This window comes from Lampetra planeri, chromosome 29, assembly GCF_965212315.1.
Source record: "Lampetra planeri chromosome 29, kcLamPlan1.2.h2, whole genome shotgun sequence".
Classification (NCBI taxonomy): Eukaryota; Metazoa; Chordata; class Hyperoartia; order Petromyzontiformes; family Petromyzontidae; genus Lampetra; species Lampetra planeri.
Window position 1 is genome coordinate 11,863,758 of NC_136135.1, and position 12,458 is coordinate 11,876,215.

A 12,458-nucleotide genomic window follows, 5' to 3' on the forward strand; every position below is an offset into this window, starting at 1 on the left:
TCTCGTGTGGTGTCCGTGCATTGGATTCCGATTGCCGAACGAATACGTTGCAAGGGCGCACTCATTACACACACAATGCTTGTCACACATGAACCACAATACGTTGCTGATCTCGTCAAGGTGCATAAACCATCCTCACAAATTCTGGTCATCCTCACAGCGGCTTTTGGCGAACCATCGAACAAAGACGATCACCGCATCGCACACTTTCACATGTGCTTCTGAGGCTGGTACGCGCTTCCCATATTAAGAAGCCACTGGCACTATATGCACTTTTAAACCATCGAGATTGAAAACGCATTTCTTTTGTGTTTTTTCTTGTCCTTCCCCGCCCCTCCAATTAGCACGTTTGGCTACGTACGATGGAAAAGAAGTTCAACATGCAGTAACATCTACAAATAATAGACAGCTCGAGGAGTAAGCTGCAGAGGTTGGGTTTCCACCCGTCTCTTTTTTGCAGGATTGTCCTCGAGTTGAGCGCTGTAGCTGTCCTGTGAAATGGAATAGTCTGGGTTTTAAACGTGCATTTAATAATAATTGTACACGGCTCTAGACAATGTATTTACGTGTAGTTTCCTATCGTGAAATGTTATTCCCGTGATATATCCCGGTTTATTTGTATCTCTGGAGTTGGCAACCTTCGTCGGTAGAGGCTGTGGCAGCACGCGGAGATTGGGCGCCGTCGGCGAGCGCGCTCGGCGTGGACGGACGCGGAACGGAGGAGCGGATCGGCCACGTGGAATGCTGCTGCCCTGGTGCCGTAGCACGCCACGAGATGGACTCGCAATGCAGAAGCCATCGGTTCGCGATCTCCCGGCACGCCAAGTGAAACAATAGGGGCGAGTTCATTACATCTCCCCCGCCTATAATCCACACGGCAGTGTAAATAAATGGGTTCAAGGGGAGTTTGGTCGATTGGCGGGTCGTGTTTTGGTTGCGGGGAGGGGGGTAAGTCTTGGTCCTCTCCATCGTTTCTAAGACACGTGGCCAGCGCCGGACGGTTCTCATGGGGGGGGGGGGGGGGGGGGGCTAAGGACAGCGCCCTCGAGTGGAGGCTGCTAGGCCTCGGGCAAGGTAAGGTAATTTACCCTTTTTACCGGGTAAAAAGGTAAAGGGTAAAGGTGTCGACATGCCAAGGGGTAATGGTAAAGGGTAGGGTAAAGGTAGGCTCGTTGCTTTTTACTTTACCTGCTAAAGGGTTAAATATTCTGACGGACGAAAGACGCGTTCAAAATTAATGTGCAGTGACGCATAACTTTTTTTTTACTATTTTCATTTTAACCAGGCGAGGCCCACTGAGCTATCGCGCTGTTTTTTTCAGAAGCGACCTGGGCCACTTGATCGCTTCACTGAAAAAAACTCCCCCTGCAGCACACACAGAGACAGCAACCATCTTCACTATCGCCTCCTGCTTCCGTTCCTCGCTTAACCCCCCCCCCCATCTCTTCTTCCCTCGCCTTCCTGCTACTCCTTGCCTCGCTCCCCAGCTATGAGCAGGTCCAGCCCAACCCCTATCGCCACCCCAACCCTTATCACCACCACTCCCCCAACCCCTATCACCACCACTACCCCTATCACCACCACTACCCCAACCCCTATCACCACCACTACCCCAACCCCGATCACCACCACTCCCCCGATCACCACCACTCCCCCTATCACCACCACTACCCCAACCCCTATCACCACCACTCCCCCGATCACCACCACTCCCCCGATCACCACCACTACCTCGATCGCCACCACTACCCCGATCGCCACCACTACCCCGATCGCCACCACTACCCCTATCGCCACCACTACCCCTATCGCCACCACTACCCCGATCGCCACCACTCTCCCTATCACCACCACTACCCCAACCCCTATCGCCACCCCAACTCCTATCACCACTACCCCTATCACTACCCCAACCGCTATCACCACCACTAGCCCTATCACTACCCCAACCCTTATCACTACCCCAACCCCTATCACTACCCCAACCCCTATCACTACCCCTATCACTGCCCCGATCACTACCCATATCCCCCTTCACTACCCATCCTTAACCACTCCCGCCCGTTCTTCTGTCACCATAACTACACCACCATTTTATAACCACAATATTTATCTCCACCATTATCACATGTACTATACAATTGTATCATTGTTGTAAAGCGCCTTGGAATGAGGCGCTATATACATCTTTCTCAGGTAAGATTCATTTCTGATAAACAACTCCGTTGGCTCATAATATGTATGCCTTGTTGAGCGGTGGTGGCTGTGCACGCCTCCAATCCATCACCTGTGAACGCGAGGGTTGGTGGATCACGCATGTGTTTACGGAACTCAACACCCGTGAGCGGCGAGCTGCCGTCAGCTCGCCAGGAGATGGCAGTACAGCAACTATATTCATCTCCATCTATGAAAATAATAGGTTTTACCCTTTCCGATAATGAAAACGGGTGTTAAGATGTTCAAACACCAAACAGAAACCTTTTGCAAGAATCAAGTTACTGCATTCACCACACGCAGTGCTTGCGTGCTGCTCGCGTGCTGCCACGACCGCGGAGCGACTCCACAAGCGCCGCGACTCCCCCTGGCCCCCCACCCTGAGCACACACACATGCAGCACACACACACACATGCAGCACGCAGCACACGCAGCACACACACACGCAGCACACACACGCAGCACACACACACATGCAGCACACGCAGCACACACACACGCAGCACACACACACGCAGCACACACACGCAGCACACACACACATGCAGCACACGCAGCACACACACACGCAGCACACACACACGCAGCACACACACACACGCAGCACACACACGCAGCGCACACACGCAGCACACACACGTAGCGCACACGCAGCGCACACACGCAGCACACCCACGCAGCACACGCAGCGCGCACACGCAGCGCGCACACGCAAACACGCAGCACACACACGCAGCACACGCGCACACGCAGCACACGCAGCACACGCACACACGCAGCACACGCACACACGCAGCGCACACGCGCAGAGCACACGCAGCACACGCAGCACACACACACAGTACACATATGCAGGACACGCACACACGCAGCACACACACACGCAGCGCACACACGGAGTGTCCCGGCGGGGGATCGCCTAGCACAGGGGTCGGCAACCTGCGGCTCCGGAGCCGCATGCGGCTCTTTTGAACCTTGACCGCGGCTCCGGGGCGGATGCTAGCGAGGGGAGGAGGCGCACTGTGACACCTGCTCTGGCGTTGCCGCTGCTGACAGGTCGCCGCTCCGCTCCACACTGCCCGCCCGGTGACAGGCAATAACGTTGCCGTTGCTTTGTCACATGTTTGGAAGAAGTAAAAACCTTCCTGGGCAGCAAAGAGCTCACCTTTGCTGAGCTGGAACAGCCAGAGTGGCTGGAAAAATTACATTTTATGGTAGACATGACAGCACATCTAAACACGCTAAATACAACCCTTCAGGGGAAAGGAGGCACAGCCCTGCACATGCTGGAGGAGGTTTTGGCATTCGAGCGCAAGTTGACAGTGTTTGTCAAAGATTTACAGAGAGGTACACTGTCTCACTTTCCCTCTTTGAGAGAGTTCAAACAAAGTCATGATACGATAAATTTGGAATATTTCAAGTCTGCAATCACCACAATGCAAAGTTCGTTTGGGAAACGATTCTGTGAGTTCAGAGAGGAAAAAACGACATTATCCTTCCCTGTCACTCCCCTGGCGATCGATCCATCCCTATTGAATATGACTGCATTTGCAGGTGTAAGTCAACCTGATCTTGAGATGGAACTGGCCGATATAGCCGACAAAGATATATGGGTGTCCAAGTTCAAATGCTTGACCGCTACTCTTGAGGATGTTGCCCGTCAGAAGGCCATTCTGGCTCAGAATCATAAATGGAGTGATATTGAAAACCTTCCCAAACAGGACAAACTTGTATTCGAAACATGGAATGCCATCCCCAACACTTATATAAACATGAAAAAGTATGCATTTGGAGTCCTGTCGATCTTCGGCTCCACATATGTATGTGAGCAGGTCTTCTCCAACATGAACTATATTAAAAACAAACATCGATCACGCCTCACAGATGACAGCTTGCAAGCCTGTGTGAAAATGAAGGTGACGTCTTACAGCCCTGATGTGCAGACACTGTGCACTGAGGTTCAGGAGCAAAAATCCCATTAACCAGGTAATTTAGCTATTAATTTGCAAAAATATATTTTACATTGTTAAGTGAAAAAGTCCTATTTTTATTCAGATTGACAGCTGACTGCACGATCCTATATATATAGCAATAAGGTAAGAAACAATATATGCAGTATTATATTTGTTTTAAATGTTGCAATGGTTTTGCGGCTCCCAGTTTATTTTTTCCTTCGGAAACGGGTCCAAGTGGCTCTTTATGTCTTAAAGGTTGCAGACCCCTGGCCTAGCACAACGGGTTTTCATCCGAAGGGCCCCTCGGAGGGAAGTTCCGCGGTTTCCCGGTGCCAGGAGATTGGCCGACCCTCACAGGACAGGTCACATTGCGTTGTCCCTAAATTAGCTTAAAATTGTATGGGTGCACAAATGTTCACCCGGCAAGCCACAATGAGTCATGCACGACATCGGGGAAGGGGGCTGTGGTGAAATATTAAGTGAGCAGAGCAGACGACGAGGTCAAGGGATCGCAGCACCACACACCGAATGCACACGAGCTGGGTGCGTAGACGCCAGCCGGACGCCCTTCCAGATTAAACGGGTTGAGTCAGGAATTCATGAGTACAGGTGCACAGACAAATAGGTTGCACAGAGAATAGAAGCCGGGTCCCGAGAGGGACCAGGGTTGTTCATCCCGGGAAAGAACCCCTTCGTCTACGATCTCTGTTCAACGAGTCTTCCAGAACGTGGACCCGGGCAGATGTTGTGGTCCCGGGTCTGTAGTAGCAGTTACGTGGTAATTAGTGAAGTAACTAGTGTAGTAACTAGTGTAGCTAGCCGGGTGGTCACCACCTTAGGTTGTTATTCTGTTAAGGGGAAGTTACCCCGTGTGTTGGAACTGAATAAATGTGTTGCCTCCGAAGTCTACGCCTGCGACTCGGTTGAACCCATTACACGTGCCTTGTCTTTGAAACTGATTGTCCTACACCAGAGGCAGCCTTCCATATGGCCTTGTCTCACCAGTGTCAGACCACAGAACGCCAAAAGACGAACAGTAACAAAGACAGTGCAACTATCAGCATTTATAGCTTGGGATGAGCAGCAACATCGTAACACCTGTTTTATTCTCAGAAAGGGAAAAACGTATTCTTATTTTTCATACATTTGTAATAAAGGACTCTTAGGCGATGTTGGTCTCCGTCTGTCCTTTATTGGGTTCTTGTCTCGCACCCCGCGTCGCGTGCCCTCCGCACGCCGTTCGAGTCCTCCGCTCTCTCTGCAGCCACACCGCTGCCCGTGTGCCCCGCACACTCTGCAGCCACCCCGCTGCTCCGTGTGACTCCGCACACTCTGCAGCCACCCCGCTTCTCCGTGTGCCCCGCACACTCTGCAGCCACTCCGCTGCTCCACGTGCACCGATGGCCGACGGTGCCGTGACTCCGACCACGTGGCAATTCGTGCCACCCCTCCACCAGCACCCCGCGTGGCTTCTATCTTTACTCTCTCTCGACTCCCGATCCCCTTCCGGTTCTCACCCTATATCCTCCTCCTCACGTGACCCTGACTCCTCCTCACGTGACCCTGACTCCGCCAGCCCGCGTGAGTGGTGCGGAGGCAGCGCCCACCCTGTCCTTGCTCGCATTACACATTGATACTGGCAAAAAGGTCCCATGATACAATCTCCGTATGTTTGCATCTGAATATGGAGTGAGCGCGATCCCCTCTTCCCACCTCAACGCGTGAGTGAACTCCGAGTGGGGAAAAAAACACACGCAATATATATTTTCTAAACCGCTAAAAGTCACCAATAACTAAACCAGTGGTTCTTAACCTGGGTTCGATCGAACCCCAGGGGTTCGGTGAGTCAGTCTCAGGGGTTCGGCGGAGGTTAAGATACACACCTGACTCATATGATTCGTGATGACACGTCCAGCTTGGCCATCATTGGCTGCAAGTGATCACGCTACATCGCTTGGCCTATCTGTGCTGCAGGGAATTTGGTGCGCTCGGTAGTCGACTTGTGACTGTCGTGATGGTACGTCGTGTGATTTCTTTCTTAATATTTTAATCCCTTCATACTAACTATGTCGAGCAAAAAAAGAAAGTGGTTGGACGAATATGTACAATATGTATTCACATGTATAACGGAACGTGATGGGAGTCAGCGTCCTAACTGCATGATTTGCAATGCCAAGTTGAGCAATTCTAGTCTAGCACCGGCAAACCTAAGGGAACACTTCCTTAAGCTGCATGGAGATGAGGAATACAAGAACACAACGCTCGCTGAATTCAAGGTGAAGAGAGCCAGATTCTATGAAAAGGCTACTCTGCCTGTTTTCGGCTTTGTACCCATCAACAAACCGATCCTCACAGCATCGTACGAAGTTGCTTACCTGATCGCAAAGCAGGGCAAACCACACACCATTGGTGAAACACTCGTAAAACCAGCTGTGTTGAAGATGGCGAATATCATGCTGGGAAAAGCGGCTGAAGTTAAGTTATCCCAAATTCCTCTTTCAAATGACACCATCAGCGACAGAATAGAGGACATGAGCAAATACATCAAGTAGTTGCAGATCTGATTTCAAGCCCGGCAAAATTCAACTCGACGAGACCACAGACGTTTTCAATCTAAACCAGCTTGCTGTATTCGTGCGCTATGTGAAAGACGACGTGAAAAAGGAAGATTTTTTATTTTGTAAGCCTCTTATAACAACTAAGGCAGCCGATGTGAAGAAACTTGTGGATGACTTATTCAAAGACAACAATCTTTCGTGAGATATGGTTTCGGACGGAGCTCCAGTCATGCTGGGAAGAAAGTCTGGTTTTGGTGCGCTAGTGAAAGCCGATGCACCACACATCATTGTTACGCATTGTATTCTGCACAGGCATGCGTTGGCAACAAAAACCTTGCCTCCAAAACTGACAGAAGTATTAAAAGTTGTAGTAGAATGCGTGAACTATGTGCGAAATAGTGCTCTGAGGCACCGCATCTTCAGTGAGCTGTGTAAAGAAATGGGCTCTGAATTCGAGGTACTTCTGTACCATTCTAACGTTCGGTGGTTATCCCGGGGACAGGTGCTGAATCGTGTTTTTGCCATGCGTGTGGAATTAGCCCTGTTTTTGCAAGAGCACCAACATTGTCATGCAGATTGCTTCAAAAATTCTGAGTTCATTCTCATTTTAGCGTACATGGCTGATATCTTCGCAGCTCTCAATCATCTCAATCAGCAGATGCAGGGCGGTGGAGTCAACATCATTGAAGTGGAAGAAAACCTGAAGGCTTTTCAAAAAAAGCTACAGTTATGGAAACGACGAACAGAGAACGATAACTTCGCAAACTTTCTCCTGCTGGACGACTATGTAAGTAAGATCGAAGATGTATCTGGAATCGGAGACATTTCTGTACCCGCGGAACTGAAGCAAGCAATTGCCACGCACTTAGATGAGCTTGCAAAGTCTCTCGACGGATACTTCCCTACAAGAGAGTCATATCCAGCATGGGTAAGACAGCCGTTCACGTTTAGTGTTGAGACAGCAGATGTCAATGATGAATACCTCGACGAAATCATTGAAATTCAGCAGAGCCAGGTTCAACAGCAACTCTTCAGAACAACAACGCTCTCAACGTTTTGGTGTCAACAAATGATAACGTACCCTGTTATTGCTAAGAAAGCCCTGGAGATTTTCATACCGTTTGTTACAACATATCTTTGCGAGCAATCCTTTTCGAGGATGCTGGACATAAAAACGAAGAAAAGGAACAGACTTTGTTGCGAAAATGACATGAGAGTGGCACTTGCCAAGGTGAAGCCGCATATTTCTGAACTGGTCTCTGAAAGGCAAAAGCAGAAGTCACACTGATTTCCAGTAAGTATTCATTATTTTGTTTTTGTGTGAAAATCATGTTTTGCTGGTTTTGTTCTTTGAACACAGTGATGTTGATGCACGGTTCATTTTGTGCACCAGTAAAACATATACCTATGTTTTGAATTTGAAAAAATCACATTTTATTTTTCCAATTAAGAAGGGTTCGGTGAATGCGCATATTAAACTGGTGGGGTTCAGTACCTCCAACAAGGTTAAGAACCACTGAACTAAACGTATGCAGTATATATTATTTTAAACGTACAGTGCTGCACAAATTAGATTGTGCCATGTCACACAGCAAGGGTTATAATTTGGGCCATAAATCGGGCGGAACGTTGCACAGCTCTCTCTCTCTGCTCTTGCTCTCTCGCCCTTCCGCGTGGGCGCTCCAGCAGCCTGAGCGCAGCCACCACCACCACGGCACGGGGACCGCGGCCGCGTTTACGCTCCCAGCTCTTTTGAAAACGTTTTCACCGAGAACGTCATGGGTTTAAAAGCCGCCTGCTGCTTTCTGTTCGCGCTCGCCACGCAACGTAAGTGATTGCGCCATGTCGTGGAGTGTTATCCCGTGACAAATGTCATCGGTTATTGTAAGTTTCATCGCTGTGGTGTATTATTGCTGCGCTACGATACGAACCCGGCGTCCCGATGTCGATTCCCGCTCACGGCTAACACCAGTGACGATTTTCTGAACCTGTCCTGGGCCTCCCTGAAGGTCGACTCAGCCTCAAATTAGTACCTGGTGCGGTGTGTAAACATCGCCACTGGGAGACAAAGGCGGTCGGGGTGGTGCTGGCCACCCACCCCCTCGTGTGCTGTGCCGGCCTTCATAGGTGCTCACTAACAGCACTTGCCCCAACAGTCTGTTAAGGCTACACGGGGGATCGTTGTCTTTGTCACACCTCAGCTCTGTGTTGCACCCTCAAAGACGAGTTGGGGTTCCTGTGCGTTTTCGGCAGCTCTGTTAAACAGCGTAAGATTATCAAATGATACTTCACGTTGGTTCAATTGTTGCAATCGGTTGTGAGCGGAACCGATATTCATAATCGGCGCGTTGTTGTACGCTCGTGCATCGCGAGACACTTTAATGTGTTCAGCTGTGCCACATTCTTACTCTGTCTGATGCCACACTTGGGCCAGATCGTTACTACAAATCTATTCTGAACGGTCATATGATTACGGTAATTAACTCTTGAATAGCAGTCTGAAAGAGGAAGTTCGTTTTGACAATTGGTCTGTGAAGATGAACCTTTTGTATGAATGGCACACGGTATTGCAAAATATTACTTCTCATATTACTCATTCGAGGGAACTGAAATGTTTAAAATTAAACCATTAGAGACTCGTCGAGCATGCTTGCGGAATTTCCCATTGGGGTCTCTGCGGGAAAACCACCGCTGTCTGCAATGTTCAATGTTTTATCCACGAATTTAATAACTTCCTACGTGAAAAAGTTAATCATCCCCTACGCGCTGAAGTTGTATACGTATTACAGCGATTACGTGATACTTGTGTTAACATTTGCAAAACTGAGTTGTAAATATGCCGGGTATATTGTAACCGATCAGCGAGAGAGCGAAGGTGGCTTGCGATTGCGATGGTTGTGAGTGCAAGTTAGGGGTAGACTCGGCTTCATCACCCCTTTGCGGTCATGAAAATAAGTACCACTTCGTAGGGAAGTTAAGTACATCTAAAAGTAGTACGAAATAAACTTCGTAATACTTTTGGCCAGCACCACGCCCGAGCGCCTTTGTCTCCCCAGTGGGGATGTTTACGCACCTTACTAGGTACTCATTTGAGGAGTCAGTGGGGGGTGGGGTGGCACGTGCTCCCCCAATGATCCGATCGAAATCCCTAATTTAGATCGGATCATTGGGGTTTATTAGTAATAAATCGGCATTTTGCGACCCCCCACTGCCACTGTGTAGCATATTATTATTACGTGCCGGGGACTCTATGAGATGATAGGACAATAGCCTGAGTCCATAATTGGCAATAATTAACGACAAAGCAGTTATAAGTGACTCACAGAATTGTGCACAGTTGCGTATACGGGACACGACTTCCCTGAAGGCATCAACACCTTCAGCGAGCGCGATGCCGATCACACAACGCCGTTCAAATTTGACCCTCACTTACTAACAACTCTTATCATTTTTCATTTCTGGAGGGGTTGCCCCGCCTACCTGAAAATCCTGGCTCCGCCATTGTCCACACCAATGTGGCAACAACAACCGCAAATCGCCACTAAGTGGCAGTCACGTTACCACGGTGCTTGTGCCAGGCTAGGTGCACGTTAAGGACCCGTGAAGTGCTGAACGCCTGCTGGCAGGAGGTCACAGTGACCATGGGTCGACTGACTGAGATGAGATGTGACACACCCGCACACACACGATATATGACCGGGAGGTTACTCGCCACCACATCTACTGCATAGCAACTCCTCCAGCGACGCTTCGTCTTCTCACGCTTCCTGCCCCTTGCCCTCCCGTCCAATAAACTCAAACATGTTTCCGCACGAGTCACTGTCAGTCTCCGCTTTAATTCTCACACTTCGCCTCTCCTCCTTCAACTTCGCACCGGCTCCTCGTTAACGACACCGCTGGCTTTTTTAAATACCTGACGCGCGTCGTTACATCTCTCCGTGGCCCTGCCTTACCTCATCATCATCATCTCGCCTCTCTCATCTCCCTCATCTCGTCCTCTTCGTTCCCAATAAACTCTCTGCCTCTCCTCCCTGTGCCCAATCCCGTTTCCAGTCCTTCTCCCTCCTTGTACCCGCCAATGGAATAAACTTCCCCTGTACATTGAGCAGCACCACCATAGACTCAACACTACACCATAGACTCAACACAGCCCATAGACTCAACACTGCTCATAGACTCAGCACTGCACCATAGACTCAACACTACACCACAGACTCAACACAGCCCATAGTCTCAACACAGCCCATAGACTCAACACTGCCCATAGACTCAGCACCGCACCATAGACTCAACACTACCCATAGACTGAGCACTACACCATAGGCTCAAAACAGCCCATAGACTCAACACTGCACCATATATTCAACACTGCACCATAGACTCAGCACTGCCCATAGATTCAGCACTGCACCATAGTCTCAACACTGCCCATAGACTTAACACTGAACCATAGACTCAACGTTGCCCCTACACTCCTTCCCATCCCTCCCCGATAGCCCTTTCGTGAGCCCCAAATACCCCTCGATTGCTCTCACTCATTCCTCAATCCTTGTAGCACTCCCTCTGCCCAACGAAATAATTCCACTCTGCGATTGTTGTGTAAGCTATGTCAAGCACCTTCAGTGAAAGCGCTCTATAAATATACATTCGATTGTCACCAAACCTTGTCATCAACTTCCTTCCTAATGAGAAATAGATAATCCATCTGTTGTTGCTGCTTCCGGAATCTTACACAACATGAGTAAAATTTAAAGAACAACAATGTAATTTTCTTCATTGTGTGAGCTAACGTCGTCGTGATGTCCATCATCCTTCTCACATGGTAAAGCATATCAAGAAATACAAACTTGCCACTTTGAGATTGGTTCATGATGTTATCTCCCTCACCTGATATGCAGGAGGATGTGGGTTCGATCCCGACCCTGACACCTGCTGTATATTTGGAGTTTGTATGTTCTCCCCGTGGTTGCGTGGATTTTTCTCCAGGTCCTCCGGTTTTCACTCCACATTTAGACTCAACGTGCTTTTAAATTATTAGCCCCTTCGTTGAGCTATCATTTATGGACAGGTCGCTTCTGGGAAAAAGAGCTATACATCTCAGTGGGTCTTACATGGTAAAATAAAACAAAGTAAATCGTGATTCCCTATCTTCTAGTCCACATAGCCGGTCTCGCAAGCAACGACCACCTCCATTACAAACTCGCGAGCATTCCCTCCAAAGCGATGTGCGACGGTTAACTATCTAATGCAACAACCCATGTGCAACTAGCGTGGTTGGCTACGTACAGTCTGTTCTCCCATAATGCGTCTTGTTGTTTTCATAACGCGAATTGGATGTGACGTGATTAAAGTACATTTTTTATTACGCGGATGCAAATTGGATATAACACGATCGAGTGAACAGAACTACTTCACGCGAGTTGGAATAAGCGGTCGTACGGCTGCCTCGGCGTAGCATCACACAAGGCATTGGGATGCTGCTGGATGCTTCTAGATGCTACCCCCACACCTCAGTTTTGTTCAGCCTGCGTATGCATCTCACGTGTTATCACGCACACATCGACTTACACACACACAGACATCGACCCACACACAAACACATCAACCTAACACACACACATCGACTCCCACATACATAGACTCACACACACATCGACCTACACGCACACACATATGGACTTACACACATTGACTAACACACACACACATGGACTTACACACACACACATG

At 49.1% G+C, this 12,458-nt stretch overlaps 1 protein-coding gene across 4 annotated transcripts in view; it reads left to right on the forward strand.

The window, feature by feature from the left end:
* The first annotated feature begins 8,371 nt into the window (after nucleotides 1–8,371).
* LOC144728677 (cell surface glycoprotein MUC18-like) overlaps nucleotides 8,372–12,458 on the forward strand; it is a 40,655-nt gene continuing 36,568 nt past the window's right edge. For 3 of the 4 annotated variants that reach the window (XM_078608272.1, XM_078608273.1, XM_078608274.1), the window contains exon 1: nucleotides 8,390–8,555. In XM_078608272.1, coding sequence (XP_078464398.1) covers nucleotides 8,507–8,555 — 49 coding nt within the window. In that variant the 5' untranslated portion in view covers nucleotides 8,390–8,506. Of the gene's footprint in view, nucleotides 8,556–12,458 lie in introns of all 4 variants that reach the window. The other variant, XM_078608275.1, reaches the window with a different exon arrangement.